The sequence below is a fragment of the Sinocyclocheilus anshuiensis genome, unplaced genomic scaffold (genome assembly GCF_001515605.1).
Source record: "Sinocyclocheilus anshuiensis isolate Anshui unplaced genomic scaffold, SAMN03320099.WGS_v1.1 scaffold70, whole genome shotgun sequence".
NCBI lineage: Eukaryota > Metazoa > Chordata > Actinopteri > Cypriniformes > Cyprinidae > Sinocyclocheilus > Sinocyclocheilus anshuiensis.
Genome location: NW_015542377.1, coordinates 3617561 through 3632994, shown reverse-complemented (window position 1 = coordinate 3632994; position 15434 = coordinate 3617561). Strand labels below are relative to the sequence as shown.

At 34.4% G+C, this 15434-nt stretch overlaps 2 protein-coding genes across 4 annotated transcripts in view; both read left to right on the top strand.

Moving 5' to 3' along the window:
- The window catches only part of LOC107692418 (UDP-N-acetylhexosamine pyrophosphorylase-like), a 12371-nt gene extending 3655 nt beyond the window's left edge, over window positions 1-8716 (top strand). Inside the window, exons 4-11 of one of the 2 annotated variants that reach the window (XM_016491463.1) lie at window positions 348-523; window positions 856-1028; window positions 5705-5898; window positions 6378-6518; window positions 6754-6942; window positions 7434-7475; window positions 8077-8143; window positions 8313-8716. In XM_016491463.1, the coding sequence (XP_016346949.1) occupies window positions 348-523; window positions 856-1028; window positions 5705-5898; window positions 6378-6518; window positions 6754-6942; window positions 7434-7475; window positions 8077-8143; window positions 8313-8405 (1075 nt within the window). In that variant the 3' untranslated portion in view covers window positions 8406-8716. The remainder of the gene's footprint in view (window positions 1-347; window positions 524-855; window positions 1029-5704; window positions 5899-6377; window positions 6519-6753; window positions 6943-7433; window positions 7476-8076; window positions 8144-8312) is intronic. The other variant, XM_016491464.1, reaches the window with a different exon arrangement.
- Window positions 8717-10385: 1669 nt separating this feature from the next.
- Window positions 10386-15434, top strand: part of LOC107692417 (discoidin domain-containing receptor 2-like) — a 47977-nt gene continuing 42928 nt past the window's right edge. For both annotated transcript variants that reach the window (XM_016491462.1, XM_016491461.1), the window contains exon 1: window positions 10386-10796. The gene's annotated coding sequence lies outside the window, so the exon portion shown is untranslated. The remainder of the gene's footprint in view (window positions 10797-15434) is intronic.

Here is a 15434-nt window from a genome sequence, read left to right as displayed (position 1 = left end):
GTGTCTGTGTGTGTGTGTGTGTGTCTGTGTGTCTGTGTCTGTCTGTCTGTGTGTGTCTGTGTGTGTGTCTGTGTGTGTGTGTGTGTTCTTGAGCACCAAATCAGCATTTTAAAAATGATTTCTAATAATGTGACACTGAAGACTGGAGTAGTGGCTGCTGAAAATTCAGCTTTGTAATCACGAATAAATTACATTTTAAAATATTAAAATAGATCAAATAAATGCAGTCTTGGTGAGCAAGACTCCTTACAAATACAATAGACTTTTTAAACAGTAGTGTGTATTAAGCTAAGATTCTGTCAAGAGATTGGTCTTGCAATGACATGATCAATGTTTTGATTGATCAGGTACATTATGACAAGTGGCAGAACAATGGACATGACCAAAGAGTTCTTCATACGACACAAATACTTCGGCCTGAAGGAAGAGAATGTGTTTTTCTTTCAGCAAGGCATGCTTCCCGCTGTGGACTTTAATGGGAAAATTATTCTAGAGGGCAAAGGCAAACTGGCCATGGCACCAGGTATGTTTTTAAAGCAAGGTTAGTATCTCTAGTTGTATAGACAACTTCAAGCAACCTCACATATGAGGTATGACTGAAAAAAATGTACAGCATATTGCTGAATGAAACATTAAAGCCTCTTCAAGTAATCTGAACCACAGACCTTACTTTACTCATTAATCAAAAAAGACTTTGCTAAAAACCCATTAGAAATTTCCCAAAGAAATTCCAGGTTAAGTAGGCTTACAGTTAGCCAACAACGTGATATGACCGAAAAGCTTGCTAAGATTCATAATTAGAAATACCCAAGTGAATATGCAGCACTTATATTTTCTGTTAATCTTCATATTCAGATGGAAACGGGGGCCTGTACAGAGCTCTGGGGACACAGAACATTATGAAGGACATGGAGACAAGAGGAATCTCCTGCATCCATGTCTACTGCGTAGACAACATTCTTGTGAAAGTGGCTGACCCTGCTTTCATTGGTTTCTGTACACTGAAAGGAGCCAATTGTGGTGCAAAGGTCAGTCCTTAACATATCCAGCCCTGCCCTTGCAGGTATTTCCTCTTTTATACATAATGCAAAAATCTTTATGCAAATACAGTTCTATCACGAATGCACCGCATATCAATTTTGTTTTTTGTTTTTAATCTGTGTTTGTGGTCAATTCCCTGGCTCGGCTATTTTCTAGTAATTTATTGTGGAATTAAGTTCCTTATCACATATTTCAAACAAAACTTGTTTTGTTAGTCCACTAGATGGAGCATCTGCTCAGAAAAACGCTACTGTTTACGCTATTGTTTGGGGTCCTTTTTTTTTTTTTTTAAGAAATTAAATGAAATTTTATTTAGCAAGGACACATTAAATTGATCAAAAGTGACAGTAACAACATAATATTACACAAGATTTCTATATCAAATAAATGCTGTTCTTTTGAACTTTCTATTCATCAAAGAATCATCAAAAAAAATGGTTTCCACAAAAATTCAGCACAACTGATTTTAACATTGATAATAATAAGGAATGTTTCTTGGGCACCAAGTCAGAATATTAGAAGCATTTCTGAAGGATCATGTGACACTGGAGACTGGAGGGAATGGCTGCTAAAAATGTAGGATTTTGCCAGGAATAAATTACATTTTAAGATATTTTAAAATAGTTACTGTAAATTGTAATGTATTTCACAATATTACTGTATTTTTTATCAAATAAATAATAATAATAATTTAAAAAACTTACAGACCACAAACTTTTGATACTTTTTGATGATTGTTAAAATTGTTGTTTAATGATATTTACGTTAGGAATGATTTGATGGGACCCTGCACTTAGCAGCACCTTCAAACAGCAATTTATTTTGGTTCCTTGGAGTGTAATTTCAGGTAACTTGTTCACATATGCTTTTGCAGACGGCGAACAACAACAGCAAGAAAGGGAAAAATACTTTTACAAGGAACAGTGGTTATTCTGGACATTTTAAATGGTCTCCAGTCAGGAGCTAAATTGCCTTTAAAACTCTTATATAACCAGCCTTTTGATGCAGGATACCAATTAATTTAGCCATTATTCGCAGTGTAGCCTCACAGTTTTTGACGTATTATAATGGTTATTATGATGCAATGGAAACCAGATTGCTAGGTTGAAGCTGCTATAATGCATTCCCGTTTACATGATCAGGAATGAAGATGTTTGTAACAATACAGATATATCCAATACAAAATGCTAAATATGTATCTGTGACTATTATTATGAAAAGATTCACAGTAGGTGTGTTCCTGTGAACCATTTACACGAGTGAAACTCAACATGTTCTTGTGTGACCGGTTAGTGACGTAATGACTATAGTATTTCAAATGAATCTGGAAGTGCTTGTTTCATGGACAAATATTTCTGTCTTATCTAATTTTTGACAAAAGTGTTCTGCTCTGATTCTGATTATTTTTCTCTGTTCTTTCTTAATGGGATTTTTTTTTTTAAATGATTAGTTATTTCGAACAATTGGAAGTGAGGGATTGATTTTGTAATTCACAGTATGAAAAAAAATGCCTTAAATGCATCCTTTGAGTCTCAAACTGAATCATTAGCATATGATATGTGATTCATGAAAGTATTTGCATGTGATATTTAGTTCAGACATAAATACTCAACAGCTGGTTTTGAATACTGAGCTCTCAGAAGCTGCTAGCAGTTAAACAGTTCCTGCGTGCCAGGGGGACAATGGTAAGAAAATTTGGACCCACCCCTCATAATTTCTGAAGCATGCATTTAAAGTGGCTTTAGCTCGAAGCCTCCCCCAGTGCTAACCCATCATCAACCGAGAAGTTTGTAATTTGTTACTCAGATGAATGGAAAGGGTTTTCTGCTTTTGCCTCTGCTGTAATTTAGCACAGACCTCAGGCAAACACAGCACACAGGAGTGTGTGGCCCATTCAAACACAGCAGCTAGTTTAGTACTTACACAGAAATGACATTACAGTATTGGTAGATTTGTCTTTCAACCTAAATTCCTTTAAATGTTAAAAAGACATCTTTAACAAATGGTTTTAGTCTTGGGCTAAGTACTTCAAGTTGTGTATACAAGGTGTTGTATTGGACATACTAGATTAACTCATAGACATTTATTGATTGGTGACCCAGAAAAACTTTTACAGACCCAGAAAAATGTTACAATTTCTTTTAAAAGTAAATTTAAAGTACTTTGTTTTATAATTCTTTTTATTAATTTATTTATGTTTATTGTATTTTGTATTGTGTTTCTAATGTGTTTCTAATGTAATGTATTTCTAATGTATAGTCTTTGCCATGAAATAGCCTGTGAAGCTGATGTGGCTATAAAATTAAACTGAAACTGGGCTTAGTACTTAAAGTTATGACAAATTGTCAGCTGACATGTGATACAATCTTTATGACAACTGATAAACACATGCTAAATCAAATTTAATCATTAACAAGAATTTACAGGGTTTGTTACGGTAAATTGTTCTTGTTTTTTTAGATCTATTGTGTAATCTTGGCTGATATAACTATTGCCGTATATAGGGCTAGGAAAAATATAGGATTTATATATACAGTGGGTATAGAAAAGAATCACCCCCTTTAAAATAATCGTATTTTGTTGCTTTGCGGCCTGAAAAGACGGCGGACACAGTTTTTGTTTTATCCAGCTGATTTCCTCAATGCAACTTATAACATCCAAGTGAAAGATATAACACCAACATGTCAGAAAAAAAAATAAAAACAGGAATCACTTGTTGGATCACATCACATCCTTTTTGAACCACCTTTTGCTTTAATTACAGCCTTTAGTCTGTTGGGATGTGTCTCTAGTAACTTTGCACATCTAGACTTTGTCATATTTGCCCACTCTTCTTTGCAGAACTGCTCAAGTTCAGTTAAATTTGATGGGGACTGTTTGTGGACTGGAGTCTTCAAGTCATTCCACAGATTTTCAATGGGATTTAGTCTGGGCTCTGACTAGGCCATGCAAGGACATTCACCTTTTTCTCCTTTAACCACTGTGTGCTCAGTTTTGTTGTGTGCTTTGGGTCATTGTCATGTTCCCATTGACAACTTTATGGCAGATGGCAGCAGATTTTCCTCAAGTATTTGATGGTGTTTTCATTTTGCCCCGTCCATTTTTCCTTCTATCCTGACAAGTGCTCCAGTCCCTGCTGCAGAGAAACACCCCCATAACAGGATATTACTACCGCTGTGCTTTACTGGAGGAATGGTGTTATTTGGATGGTGAGCTGTATTGGATTTCCGCCAGACATATCGTTTGGTGTTGAGGCTAAATAATTCCATTTTAGTCTCATCTGCCTCAGAATCTTTAAGGTGCGTTTTGGCAAAGCTCAGTCGTGACTGCATGTGGTCTTTCTTGAGGAGTGGCTTTTTCTTCACCCCTCCCATACGAGCCACATTTTTGCACCCCTCCCATACAAGCCACATTTGTGGAGAATTTGTGATATTATTGTCACATGCACACAATGACCACTCTTTGTCATAAATTCCTCCATCTGCTTCAGAGTTGCTGTAGGCCTCTTGGTAGCCTCTCTTTCATCCAGTTTGGAGTGACGTCCTGATCCAGGGAGGGTCTGTGTTGTACCAAATACCTTCCACTTCCTAATTATAGACTTCACTGTGCTTCTAGGCATTGATAAAGCCGTTTAATTTTTTTGTATCCATCTCCTGACTTGTGCCTGTCCACATCTTTTGACAGTGTCTTGCCACCCATAGTTGATTGTTTGCTTCAGTTGCACTACTAAGAACTGAAATAATCCAGGAAAGCTCTTTTCATGCTGAGCTCATCAAAATGACCACAGCTGATCAGAGTTGAAAGTTAAATGGCTTTGTGTGCCATTGAGAAGGTAATTGGCTACGTCTGATTGAGTTTACAAGTCATTTTTAGGAGGGGGGTGAACCTTTTTCCAACTCGGTGATTGTTTTTGTTTTTTTTTGTTTTTTCTGACATGTTGGTGTTATATCTTTCACTTGGATGCTATAAGTTGCATTCAGTAAATACAGCTGAATAAATCAAAAACTGTGTCCGTCTTCATTTCAGGCTGCAATGCAACAAAATGTGATTATTTTAAATGATTGTGAAGGTGATGAAGGTGATTATTTTCTATGCCCACTGTATATATTCACGTTACATTACGACTGATAAAAATAAATGTCTATAAAAATAAATCACAATAAATAATGATCTAAGAAGTGAATTTAGGAATCAAATCATAATGTTACACTACCTTTCAAAAGTTTGTGATCGGTAATTTTTTTTTCTTTTTTCTTTTTTTTGTATTCTTACACTCACCCAGGCTCATTTTATTTGATCATAAATGCAGTAAAATCATTAATTAATTATTAATTAATAATTCAATTCATCTTTTTTTTTTTTTTGTAATTTATTCCTGTGATGGCCAAGCTGAATTTTCAGCAGCCATTACTCCAGTCTTCAGTGTCACATGATCCTTCAGAAATTCTAATATGCTGATTCGGTATTCAAGTATGGTATCCTGATATTATCACAGTTGAAAATAGTTGTGCTACAGATTACTTTAAGCACAAGATGATCTAAAAAGGGATCTAAAAAAAAAGGTATTGCATGTGCAGGAAGGTATTGAATACATTGATACTGACAAAAATTAAATGCATTCATGTTGTGCTGTTTCCAAACATTTATCTACTGATTCTGGCAGGTTGTGGAGAAGACCAATCCAACAGAGGCAGTGGGCGTGGTCTGTAAGGTGGATGGGCGTTATCAAGTAGTGGAGTACAGTGAGATTACCTTGGAAACAGCAGAGAAGCGAAGTGCAGATGGACGACTTCTGTTCAATGCCGGCAACATAGCTAATCACTTCTTCACTCTCACATTCCTCAAAGAGATCGTGAGGTTAGTCAATCCTCAGAGAGTGCTTCATGTATTGTATGAGTCAGCTGTTAATGTCAGAGTAATTTTCAATTAATATTTTCAATTTATTTTTGGCAAAGTATGTAGGTTCATTTTTGATTACTCATTCATGAATCACAGCTTTAGGAGCAATTTGATGATATTTTGTTGCTAGGCAATGACCTCCGTAACATATTAAACAGTACAGCTATTTATATGAGCTATTTCCAATGAGGTTTGCCTTGTAAATACTAGACAGGATGGAGCTGACTTTAATGTGCACTGAGAATGAGGTAAAGTCAGAAGAGGAACATCTGCAGTTTTTGAGTGTCTGGTATTTTAAACACAGATGGCTTTGCCAGACGTGTTCTCTTATTGTCATTTTTCTGAAATTTTAACTGAAAGAACATGCTTCACTTTTCTGTCCGTTACTGTCTGCCTGTCCATCACTCTGTCTTTATACCTCTATATCTTACTTTTAGGATTCATGAGCCTCAGTTGCAACACCATGTGGCACAGAAGAAAATTCCCTACGTGAACACAAAAGGACAGCTAATCAAACCTGACAAGCCCAATGGGATTAAGATGGAAAAATTTGTCTTTGACATATTCCAGTTTGCCAAGTTAGTGTCAGGAATTTTTTTTTTCACTTCCAGCTTTTATTTTATTTATTTTTTTCTTATTTTATTTTATTTGGATTCTAATTAAACTTTTAAATTGTAACTATTATTTGAAAATCTTACACTCTTTTTTTATACTCGTTTTTTGCTTTTCTTTTAAACTTTTCTTTGGCATAAGTATTGCTTCAGGCATGTTCAATTAGTTCTAAGTTATTGAAACTTGTTTTGTGTATGGCAGAACGTTTGTGGTATATGAAGTTCTGAGAGAAGACGAGTTTTCTCCGTTGAAAAATGCAGACAGTCAGGATGGGAAGGACAACCCCACGACAGCCCGTCAAGCTCTCATGTCCCTGCATCACCGCTGGATCTTAAATGCAGGAGGACATTTCGTTGATGAGAATGGAATGCATATACCTGCTATACCTAGGTGAGACATGCACTCAAGAATGAAAATTCTGTCATTATTTACTCACCCTTGTGCTTTCCCAAACCTGTATGGTATTATTCTTTCCATGGAATACAAAATGAGAATTTTTAAAGAATTGTCACACAGCTATTGTCCGTATGAAGGATTATTTCAGTTTATTTTTCATTTCATTTTTTTATAATTCTGTTAATAATGTTTTATTTATTTGTTTGTTTAGTCATTTTTGGATCTTGACAGCAATTATGTCATTGTCTGTGAAAATTCTCATTTTGTGTTCTACTGCAAAAATACTAGCAGACAGGTTTGGACCAACATAAAGGTGAGTAAATGATAACAGAATTTTCATTTCTTGCTGAAATATCTCTTTAAACCCAAATTGTTGTGACTCTTGCATCGTTGTATACATTTCCTTCCCACCCGTGTTCAGTTTCACTCCCCTTTATCTTCAGTTATAGTGTAACCACACTATATTTCCTGTGTAACATTTCTAGACATGGACCAGCAGGGACAGTCACACCTGAAGTCAGCCAGAAGTAACTATTCTCACTGTCGTATGTAGTGCATGGTGATGGGGCTTCGCTCTTAGTAGATTCCGTGTAGCTGTTAGAGTTCAGTGGGAGAAGGTGTCCAATCCCAGATGGCCGTGGTAAAGGTTGGCATCTTTTAACCAGCTCTGACCCAAACAGCAGCTACTAATGGGCAGAATAATATGCATGATGGGAAATGGGCATCAGGCATGCTGAGTGGAACAAGGCTGCTCATCACTATAACAATTAATCTGGTTTAGAAGCTTATAATCAAGTTTTCCTCAATTGCAAAATGACAGAAAATGGCACCATTTTTGTATTATGAATATTTAAATGTATTCAAAATGTTTGCATTGTGCATAAATTGATTGTGGTGATCAAAATTGTATCTAATGGGTGAATAATTTGTAGTGGAATTAATTTATTTTGATTACTGAAGCGAAAATATCTTTTTTTTTATTTGTAAGTTTAAACTTAAGTCTTATTTTGAATTGATATCAAATCTAGCATTGGCTAAAATCATTTAAAATCTTATAAGACATGCTTGATCTGGAAATGCAAAACGTATTAAAATCTATAACTCATTTTGGTGCTCTGCTTATCACAGCTTGAAGGATGGAACAGACCTGCCAATCAAATGTGAGATCTCTCCTCTTGTGTCTTATGGTGGTGAGGTAAGAGGCATAAAGGCATATATCTTTAATCTGAATATCAATCCCAGAGTATTTTTTTTTATTTTATCTAATATATGGTTTAGGTGCAAGAACAAAAAAGCATTTTAGGCCTCGTACTCTACTTGCTAGTTCCTATTTCAAATAACTAATAGTCTCTCTTGTTTCCAAGGGGTTGGAGCATCTTGTGAATGAACAAGCTTTCCAGCCCACTTTGGTCATCGATGAGAACGGTGTCCACGAGCTTGTGAAGAACGGCCTGTGAACCTCGAGCCAGCTGCGGCATTGAAACCAGAATGAAGACTCTTTATCTCTTTATCATTTTCATCTCACTTCCTGTCAGGGTGGAGGAAACCGTGAAATTCTTGTGCAATAAAATGAAGGAAGGGTGCCAGAAGGCCAATCACAATCAAATAATTTTATAATCAAACTATTTATTTTGCGAAGACTTATTTTTATATCAATGTGCAGTGCTTTTTTTTTTTTTTTCTAGAATTGGAACTTACGAATTTAGCCATTTAATTTATATATAGATGTATCAAATGATACACAGTACTGTAGATTGCATGAATGATTCCTGCTTAATCTGTTCCACTCTCTGAAAATGTAGATGCACGTAAAACAAAGTTTGGTCTTCTCTATGGATGTCTGTTTTTGACAGGTATGTTTTTCGTCGAGAAAAAGTGAGTGAGAATGTGACATTGCATCAGACTTTCCAGCACAGGGTTTAAGGGAGAGGTTCTGATTGGTTGGAATCTGTTGCTGCCACTTACAATGCTTCAGAAAGTGTGCACTTTGAGACACCTTCTCTCTCTTTTGCACTCTTCCTATCTCACTTTTCCGATTAGCCTTTGTCTGCACCGTTTCGGTTAGTTTGTGCACATCCATGTATAAAATAATTTATCCGAATGAATGGTTGATTTGTTTGTTTACCTTAATTTCTGTATACTATTCTCAGTAACCATTTATAGGAATTCCTTGACTTACATTTGCTCAAGATGCATGGAAATCGGAGAATTACATTACATATAATTTGACATTTGAGAAAATTGCTGCAATTTTCGCATTCACATTAAAGCAGAGACAAATGCTTCCTTAAACGGTCACCCTTCAAAATCTTTTTTAAGCATGGTATTTAGTTTTTCTTCCTATTCGGGTAAATTGAATTGGCAATGAAAGTATCAGTTCCTGCCACTTAATTTGGTGACTTCTGAGGGGTTTTCATTGTACCCTAATACAAAAAAAAAAGAAAAAAAAAGCTGAGTAGAGAAATGTTTTTAAACATTTTAAGTGTATCTGTTTACACTTATCACATGGTTGAATCTGGGTAATGTTTGTCTCATTGCTATAATGAAAAATGGATAGAAATATGCCTTAACCTAAATCCATCAATCTCAATCCCTGTATAAACATCCCACAAAGCTCGGAAATTAGAGAATAATTTATTGAAAATGAATGTGGAGTGTTGGAACCATGAGGATGTATTTAATGGAAGTTTTAAAACTAGGTTGCTTGCACAAATGTTGATTGTTCAAGATCAAACATAGACAATCCACAACCTGGATTTCTTTGTATCCTGTCACTTTTGTGCACTTGAGGAAGCTACATATATCCAGGCAGATGGTTCGTGCAAATAATGTACTGTATGTGGCTTTGGATAATGACAAGTAACTCAGGGGCCATTCTTTAGGCTTTTAATTATGGTAAACTGTTTGATATTTAGTGGTTATCAAATTACGCAGTGTACAGATTTGTGTTTCTTCAAATCAGTGGAGAAATTGTATTGCTTTTTCTCCTGTAACAATAGTTCTGTATCGGTTTTCCATCTATAAATTATAATTAAATAGCCTGTTCCTAGCCAAAGCTAATGGTGAAAAAAAAAATCAGTGAAAAAAAGTTGGGACTGCTTTTCTCATTATCTTGCAGAATGGTTTTCCTCTATAGAGACGGAGGAGGGATTTAAAGGGGAAGGCAAACTAAATTCAGAGATCTCACTAAGAACTTAAATTATATTGATGAACAATTCCAGAGTTACAACCAGATCTATCTGTGGTATCAGGTCCCACCCAACCTACCCATACTTTTCCAGGAATTAATACTTTTTATACGCAGGATATAGGACAATAAATGCAAAGAAACGTACATAGAGAATGGAAAATTCACTGCGTCTTTAATACATTTGAAATGACCAGTGAGAGCCAACATATGGCAAAGGAAAATAATATCATATGCACATAAAACATTCTGAAAGACGTTATAAACTTAATACTTGCTGTCCTGAATTTAGCTTTTTCTAAATGCTGTTGGACTATAAAAAAAGAAAGAATATTCAAGAAAATCTTCTCTGATTGGCCACAGGAGTCTGACTTAATTTAACCCTTCTGTATGGCACGAAGAATTCTGGGACTTTGGCATTTTCCCAAGAATCCTCAGAATGTTAGTTTTTTTAGTCTCTCTCTCTCTCTCGCTCTCGCTCTCTTTTTCCCCTCATCCAGTGGTGTCTTACATCAGCTTACTGTGCCTGAGTGTGAGATCTGAAAGAGAACTTCGGAGAGAAAGAAAAGGCCTTGTTTTTGTCCTCCTGATTAGACATAGGCTACATTACTTGGAATTAAGAAATCCTTGGACAAATGGTTTGAAAACAGCAACACAAGCAGTAAGTTTGCATGCTGTCTCTTTTCTTTGTTTCCTTTTATTTATTTTTTTAAAAGCAAGTTTGATAATTTCCTCTGTTGGATTCAAGGGAATATGTATATGAATGATTGTGATGGTTTTAAGATGATTTAATGTGTATTAGTGCTGTTCCGTTGGCTTTTTGTTAAACCTTGCATTGGACAGCCACTGTTTGCATGGCAGACTAAAATAGCGGATAGCAGAGCGACTTGATCCAGTGAACTTTAGCAAGCCAGCTGTTCTGAATTGACTTTTTTACAAGGTAGCCATTGTATGTTCTGGCTTGTTAAATTTCACGCAAGTGTACTCAAAGTACATGATTTTGCTTGGATATTATGCATTATTGTATTAGTTTCTCCTGCTGTTCCTCAGGACTGTCTCTCTCGTGTTGCCTTCCTTTACTATGCAATGCAGCTTTGTAACATGATAAATGTGCCCCTTTTATAGTTGTCAAATTATGAATACAATATTTGAATTACAAAACTTCTCTATAAGTTAACATGAGGATGCTATTTCCTATTAATAATGAGTTTGAATGGTGGCTGTGATACACAAAAAATGAAAGTACAGTGGCTTAAATATTTGTAAAAAAGTATTTGGACAGTTGAGCCTCGCTTAAAAATATAATATTTGTAATATTTTGATACTGTTACATACTGTTCAAAATTATGCAAAGTACGCAAAGTATTTTGACTTTTTTTCAAAGTTAGTATAATCATCATACATTAGGAAGTTGGGTTACACTTTATTTTAAGGTGTCCTTGTTACAGTGTAATTATACATTTAAGTACTGAGTAATATTAATTAAATACATGTACTTACTATAGGGTTTGGATTAGGGTTACTTGTATGTAATTATGCATAATTCATTGTTATTATAATAGTAAGTACATGTATTTAATTAATATTACTCAGTACTTAAATGTATAATTACACTGTAACAAGGACACCTTTAAATAAAGTGTTACCGGAAGTTGCACCTGTTGTTACTTGCTAAGACCACCTGTGTGAATCTGAGGTGAACAGACTTCATACATCCTTGAGATAGATTGGTTTATGAGAGAAACTCATTTGTTTGTCACTTGTTTTGACATTTTTAAAAGTGATTTAAATGTCCAAATACTTTTGGGGCCACTGTATATCCTCCCACTGTGCAACTCAACCTGGTTTGTGTAGGACATGGTTCATGACCTCACTGCCGGCATTACACAGTGATGACCTTTCCAAGACATCGACATATGATTCATCTGAACTACGTATGGTCCGTTTGTATACATCCTTAAATTTATGTAAGCATTTAAGAATCCAGAGCTTTAATTTTAGCCATAGCTGTTTTTATTTTTAATGCTTTGTTTCAGCAAAAGGCTGATCGGTGTATCAGGATACAGAATACAATTAACAATTAACATTTGAAGTAATATTGCAGTAATATTGAAGTACATACACACAGTATGTAATTTAACTACCTGCCAACAGGGTGGATGAAGATTTCCAAGCCTTTATCATTGAAGATTATTCATTTATGTGTAATTCATGTGTAGTTTAGCTTAGTGCTTGCAGATCTTTTGGGTGCGAGCAGGGTAAGGAGTAATAGAAATCCTGTATTACAATGTCTTCAATATCTTTTAAACTACTTATCAGAGACCCCTGGTACATATTGCATAACACTGAATACAGCATTTTAAGCCAGGCCTATAGTAATGCGTATAGTACCATATTAATGCATTTACATATTTTTGTGACACATTGCAAAGATATCAATAATAATAATTATTATTGAGTTAAATGTGAGCCATGTGGTTAAATGTGGACAGAGAAACCATTAAACCATTCTTTTTAACTTTAGATTTGGTTGCAGGTAATTTAATACTCTATTTCTCACAGAAAAGATCAGAAAATACTTCACTTTTCTCACTGTTACATCGATGTAAGATTTTGAATAGGTAACAGAATATGTTTGTGTCCATATACCTTATACTTTATTTGTTCTCCCTCCTTAACCCGAAGTAGGCTGGATATACAAAGGAAAAAAATTTGTATGCATTTTTGCATATAAAGAAAACATAAATGACAACTAGCAAGCAGATGATGCCATTTGCTGCAGTTGATTTATATTCTGTATTAGTAGGAGACTGTTTATAAATATATAAAATGTTTTTTATAATATAAATAGCCCTCTTGATCATTATATTTATATATATATATATATATATATATATATATATATATATATATTTAAAGTTGATTAGCAAACAACTTTTTTTAGTACTCAGATCTGCTCTTTTGGAAATATGTTTCATTGACGTTTCAGGAAGGAAGCACCCACTGCTTGCATTGAGTCTTGTATGATTCATGCAACACTTCGTAAACTGACGGTTGCTTTTCAGAAAGGAAATGGAAAAGGTTTTCTTCCACTGGTGAAATTGTTAGGTGTAATTTAAGTCAGAAAGCTCAGGAGAGAGTATATGTTGCATTCCAGTGTGTTTTGCGCAGGTGCGCAGATGAAGTTCACAGAACTATGACCATTTGGACCATATAGCTTTACACCATAAATAGCAGTCTAAAAAATTGAACTTGATCTTCAACTCTCAAGAAATCTAACTGCTGACTACTTACTGCATTGTAAATCCCCAAAGCGCTGTTGTCTCACAAAGAGCATTTCACAAGATTAAACAGGCAAGACAACCCTTTTCTTTTTTTCATATACCTCCAGTAGCAAACTTTAATTTATACTGTTTGTGGCCCTTGATTGTTTTAATTATCTTATAGCATCACTATGCAATTATGCTAACTGTAGAGTATATGACATCTTTGTTTAATAAGACAAAATTATATTTTTCAGTCACTTATCCTAAATAAGTTAAAGAAAAGTAGAAAACATTTTCTCATCACAAAATGTCATGATTCTGTAACATGTGTTGTTGCACTTGCATCTGTTTTTGTTATCACCTGGCTCTAATTTTGCTGGAACTGCCATTTGATTTGGATTTATGCATTTCCATGAAAGTCAAATATCTGCAATGCTATGACTTTGCTTTAGGGAGGAATGAAAGAGGTTTCAAATGGAAAACACATGTTCTCTTCATACCTAAATTTACAGGCGTGTGAATATCAGCCTGCATGGCGAATAAGATCCATTCACTCCAGTAGTATGTAGTATGCCAAATAAAATGCACTGTTGTAGTTGTGCTAAATTCAGATCTGAATTACATAAAGCCACACTGTTCTCTGACTTACATTAAGCATAATGGTGTAGAAATCATTTTTACTCAGAAATTGCTAGTAAATTTCACAAACAATTACAAGAAAGGCAAATAACACGTTGAATTAAACATGAAATTCTGAAGTAGAAAAACTGAAATAGTGTTTTGTTACAAAACATACTCCAATAATTTTTTGTTTTATTGACGACTTTAAAAAAAAAAAAAAAACACTTTTTACAGTGTAGAAATGTTTGGAAGAAGTTAGTGTCATCTAATCCTGAAGTTGCACAAATGCTTACATCTCCAAACTGTGCAGGATATTGAAAAGCATGATTGTGAAGATCACACTGTCATCATTTTTGAAGTCTATGATAAAATCTTGACACTTAATTGCAGTGAGCAGTGAAGGGAGGCTCTAAAGCATAACCGAAAGTGCATATAGTTGTCTTGAAAGAGCCCTTCACTGTAATTTTCTGGTCATTTGGTTGGTTAAGTGACAATCCCAGATCTTGGAAAGCTCTCACTTACAGGACCACAAACTGAAACCAGATTTTGACACTGATGTGCAATGAGATTTAATTGAGGCCTTTAGATAATGTATGGCCTATCGGTCCTCCAGTCTATATGAAGCTGTCATTAGCTTATCTGCTGTATTCTATAATGAGAGACTGGTTAGAGTTAGGATTTGTTTGTGTTCAGAACAAAGTTTATAGGGAAGCTATTAATTTAGTTAAAACCTGCATAAACTGTTTTATTGTAAATTATTGTTAAAAATCTCAGATTTTTTGTAAAAAAAAAAAAAAAAAGCATAAAATGAATATAATATAGTTAGCTAATATCATATATTAGCTAATATCATCTAATATTCTATACTACATAATTATTTTAATGATTTAAAAATAGTACTTAAAATTGTGTAACTTTAATTTAATATGATATAATATAGATTATAATAGACTATTCTATAATACAAAAATATAAATTAATATGTAATTATTTATTGACAAGATTTTGACACTGATGTGTGATATTTAATTAAGGTCATAAGATATGACCTATCTGTCCTCCAATCTGAAGTTGTCATTTAGTTTATCTATATTCTATAATGACAGAATGGTTAAAATTAGAGTTAAGATTTGTTTATGTCTAGAACAAAACTTATATGGAGATTATTCATTTAGTTAAACTTGCATGAAATGTTATTTTAAATTATCATTAAAACCACTCATTTTTTGTTAAAAAAGTATAGTATAGCTTCAATAATATAATATAATATCTAATTATTGTAATGACTTAACCTGATCTTGACACTGATGTGTTATGCTATTTAATTAAGACCTAAAGATATGATCTATCTGTCTTCTAATCTGAAGATGTCATTAAAGGGGTCATATGATGCGATTTCAATTTTTCCTTTC